The 3943-nt window shown below is 55.5% G+C and overlaps 1 protein-coding gene across 1 annotated transcript in view; it reads left to right on the forward strand.

Annotated features, from left to right (window-relative positions):
- The window catches only part of PLXNA1 (plexin A1), a 100915-nt gene extending 96978 nt beyond the window's left edge, over positions 1-3937 (forward strand). The window contains exon 32 of the mRNA XM_026857529.1: positions 3790-3937. Within this exon, the coding sequence (XP_026713330.1) occupies positions 3790-3885 (96 nt within the window). The 3' untranslated portion in view covers positions 3886-3937. The remainder of the gene's footprint in view (positions 1-3789) is intronic.
- Positions 3938-3943: the final 6 nt, after the last annotated feature.

Raw genomic sequence — 3943 nt, forward strand, 5'->3', positions numbered from 1 at the left:
CCCTCAGCGCTGGCTCAGCCCGACTCTTCAACCCCTCCAGGGATCCCGGGGACTCCCCCCTGCCCTGGGCAGCCCATTCCAACGCCCAACAGCCCCTTCTGCACAGAAATCCTTCCTCAGAGCCAGCCTGACCCTGCCCTGGGCAGCTTGAGGCCATTCCCTCGGGGCCTGGCGCTGGGGCCTTGGCTCCAGAGACTCATCCCCCCTCTCTGCCCCCTCCTTTCAAGGAGTCGAGCCTGGGCTGTGAGCTGTGGCTCTTTGCCCACGTTTCTATAGTCCCCTACTTTTTCCTATAGAAAACCCCCCCGTGAAATGCAGGAGAGCAGTGTAGTCCGTGTCTGTGCTTGGGCTGGTGGGGAAGGAAAGGTTTGGGAGGTGTGGAGCCAGGTGCTGGTGTAGGCAGTGCTTCATTCCCCATATTTTCTGCAGTGAGCAATGTGGGAAACACCTATTTTTCTACACATTTGGCACACGAGCTCCATGGGACTGTAGAGTTCATGGTGATATCTCACTGTTCTTCCCCCATCCACCACCACTGACAGGGTGCTTTGACAGTACCAGCGCCCTGTGATGATACAGGTGGTGTCTGGCTCCACTCCCTGGGGGTGCTGGAGGATGTGGTGGCCTCTTCAGTACTTTGTGAACATCAGTGAGAATGGTTCAAAACCCCTCTGTTGCCATTTATACAAATTAACTTGGTAAAGCACCGCTCAAACCCCCACCCTGCATCTTTTTATTAAAGCAATAAAAATATGTAACTACAGTAAAATATGGATCTATACATATAACGTGATAGTATGGGTTTTATTGCCCCAATAAAGAGGATTGACGACTGCGTTTGAGCAGTGGCTTATTTAGGTGACAGAGTGCCAGAACATCTTGCTCAGAGGCTGGGAGAGCCGTTCTCGTGCTTCCCAGGGAGAGGAAAGGGGGTCCCCGTTGTACCCTGCATCTCCCAGTGCCTCTCAGAGGTCTGGACAGAGAGAGTCCACAGGCAGGTTGTAGCAGACCTGGGTCTAAGGTTGCGTGGTGGCCACAGTCCTTGTGGAGCTCGGTGCTTTGCAGGCGTGAGGAGGAAGAGGAGGGCCTGGCTTGCCTACAGGGATGGGAGCAAACCCATGGGGTGGTCACTGCGTGGTTGGTGGCCATGTGCTGGTGGGACCTCTGCCCAAACGACCTGGGGTCATCCACATCCAGGAGGCCTCCACGGCTCCGTGTGGTGAGTTGGCAGTGAAGGGCTTGGGGGGTTTGACAGTTTGTACAACAAACACCTCTGTGGCTACCGCAGGAGTGGAGGAGGAGCAGCCTGGAGGTTCTCAATCTGCCGTGGGACAGCCATCATCCCTCAGCCATCATCCCTCAGCCATCACCAAGTTCTCGCTTCCTCCAGGCTGAAAGTCCTCCAAGCCTTAAATAAATCCTCCAAGCCCTGGGTGAGAGCAGGGAGGGCACCATGGGACATTAGTGAGCTGCTCTTTAGGGGCGCAGGTCCTCCTCTTGCCCACGAACAGCAGCCTGACATCTGTTGAGTGCCTTGCTGTCGCCTGCTCCCCGAGCATCACAAGTGTGTTCGCAGCTCTCAGGAACTTCTTTTATTATTTGTAATGGGATTAATAAATCGCAGCTGTTCCTTTTGTTTGTTTTCATTCATTAAGCACAATTATATGCAGCCCGATTGCACCCTCTTTGATGCAGAATGGGAGAGAATAATTTTTCCTGTTGTTCAGTGCAATAATATGCTGTCATTGGCTGTGAATGAAAATCATAATTAATTTTCATTTGGGTACTTGCATCTTGGTAATCAGTGGTCCTGGCTCCTTCCAGCAGGTGACAAACCTGGGTCTGTCTCTCTCTGCTCGGTGCAGGTTTCCTTTGCCTGCATTGTTTCTGTAAGGCTGAGATAAAAGAGGAGCAAATAAACTCAGGGGCAGGTTGGGAATCTTTCAACACCTCAGCGTCCCAGGATGCGGAGGAGACGGGTGGGGGGGACGGGCTCCTCTTCCGCTTCTCAGAGCAGGCTCATTTGGTTCCAGCTCAGTCACCTTTCAGGCACGTGGGGTTTTGATTCCTGCGTTGAGTGTTGTGGTTGTTTTATTCCGCGTGTGGCACGATGGCTGCGGAGGTGGCTGGGGGGGGAGGATCCCCGGTAGCGGGTTTGTGGCGGAATCTGTGAGCTCATGAGTCCGGCTGCAGCCCAGGGCGTTCCTGCCAGGGGAGGTAAATCAAACGTGCTCGGCTCTTGCTGGTGGGTTTTCCCCTCCTTGCTGCTGAGGTGCAGCTTTCCCCTTTCCTTTGGGAAGAGATTCTCTGTTGGGCACCTCTTACTGCCCCAGCAGATGGGGACCAGCCTGGTCCTGTCCCAAAAAGCTCCGGTGGGGAGCCAGAGCCTGTTGGTGGCTGGAGGGTGCTGCGGGGCAGCGTGGAGGGTGCTGCACGGCTGGAGGGTGCTGCGGGGCAGTGTGGAGGGTGCTGCACGGCTGGAGGGTGTTGTGGGCAGAGTGGAGGGTGCTGCACGGCTGGAGGGTGCTGCAGGGAAGCGTGGAGGGTGCTGCACAGCTGGAGGGTGCTGCACAATGTGCCCCGCACGCCACTCCACAACCCACCAGCACTGCAGCAGCTCTTAATCAAAGGGAGCTGATTCTCCATTAAGAAGTTACCTGTAGGGCTCCTGATGGACTCTGCCTGCCTCCTAGTAAGTCTATTAATTATACAACAGTTTGTTTCCAATTATGCAGCCAATGAAATGGTTAATCAAGTCCCCTTTGACGGATGCCTTGATATTTAATTGCAAAAAATTTGCTCTCTCAACTAGCTCACCCGAGGAGATGAGATTTCTGTCAGGTTTGTTTTTTTAAATCGGCTTTTCTGCTCTGCTGGCACGATGTCAGTGAGACGAGACTCGTGGCTGCTGGGAGGACAACTGCCCCTTCATTTTACACTTCATTACTCCCTTCTCCCTACTCTGAGCGTTGTCTTCCACCCTCCCGGTGCTGCCCGTCCTCCCCCCGGCCTGGGGGCACGGCTGCATCCAGCCCAGGGCAGGGCATGGTCCCTCCACCCTATGATCTATCATCGCCGCGACCAGGAGCTCCTTTAGAGAGAGGAGGTTTCAAGGGAGGAAAGTCATCCTTGAATGTCTGCGGGTGCTCCCCTTGCCCAGGACTGGGGGCTCCCAGCGAGGCTGGCTTTGCTGGTGCATCCATCTGGTGGGATTTTACCCCTGGTGGTAGCTGAAACCTCGTGGATTTGGTCTTTTTGTGCTCGCGGAACCAGTTCATGGCTTGATCGTGGTCTCTGAAATGCAGCCCCTGTTCCTTAGCATGTTACAGGTTTGTTGGAGTCACGGACGTGGTGGGAAGGTGTTGTCTTGGTTTTTTTTTTTTCTCGTCCAAAAGAAAAAAAAAAAAAAGAAAGAAAGACTTCAGAAGTTCACATCTCAGACGTGGTGCTCGGAGAGCCCTAAGGGACAGCTCTGCGTTCACCCTCCACGTGACGATGGCCGTTTTCTTCGTTGCCCCATGTGCAAGTTGGCTCTTTGTCAGCAGGTCCCGGGAGGTCCCCGGAGGCTCTGTCTGTGGGGTGGTGCCACTCGGAGCAGTGTCCCCCACCTCGAGCCTCCTTGGGCTCCTCCCTGGCCCCATTAGGGACAGGAGTGAACAGGCGCTGCCGCCCGTGGGGCCACACCCCCCGATGCCGTCACTGAGCCGGCCTGGCCGTGGGTAACGAGGAGCTGCTTTGGGTAGAAGAGCGTCTCCTCATCCTCTCCTCTTGTCCCCTCTTTCCCTCCAGATTTTGGCCGCGTTGGAGAAGGACGAGCAGGCCCGGAGGCAGCGGCTGAGGAGTAAGCTGGAGCAGGCGATCGACACAATGGCCTTAAGCAGCTGAGAAGGCGTCGGCGAGGTGCCAGCACCCCGGGAGGGAGGCGGCAGGAGGGAGAGGGCCG

The sequence above is a fragment of the Athene cunicularia genome (genome assembly GCF_003259725.1).
Source record: "Athene cunicularia isolate RWA chromosome 12 unlocalized genomic scaffold, athCun1 chr12_part1, whole genome shotgun sequence".
NCBI classification, from domain to species: Eukaryota; Metazoa; Chordata; class Aves; order Strigiformes; family Strigidae; genus Athene; species Athene cunicularia.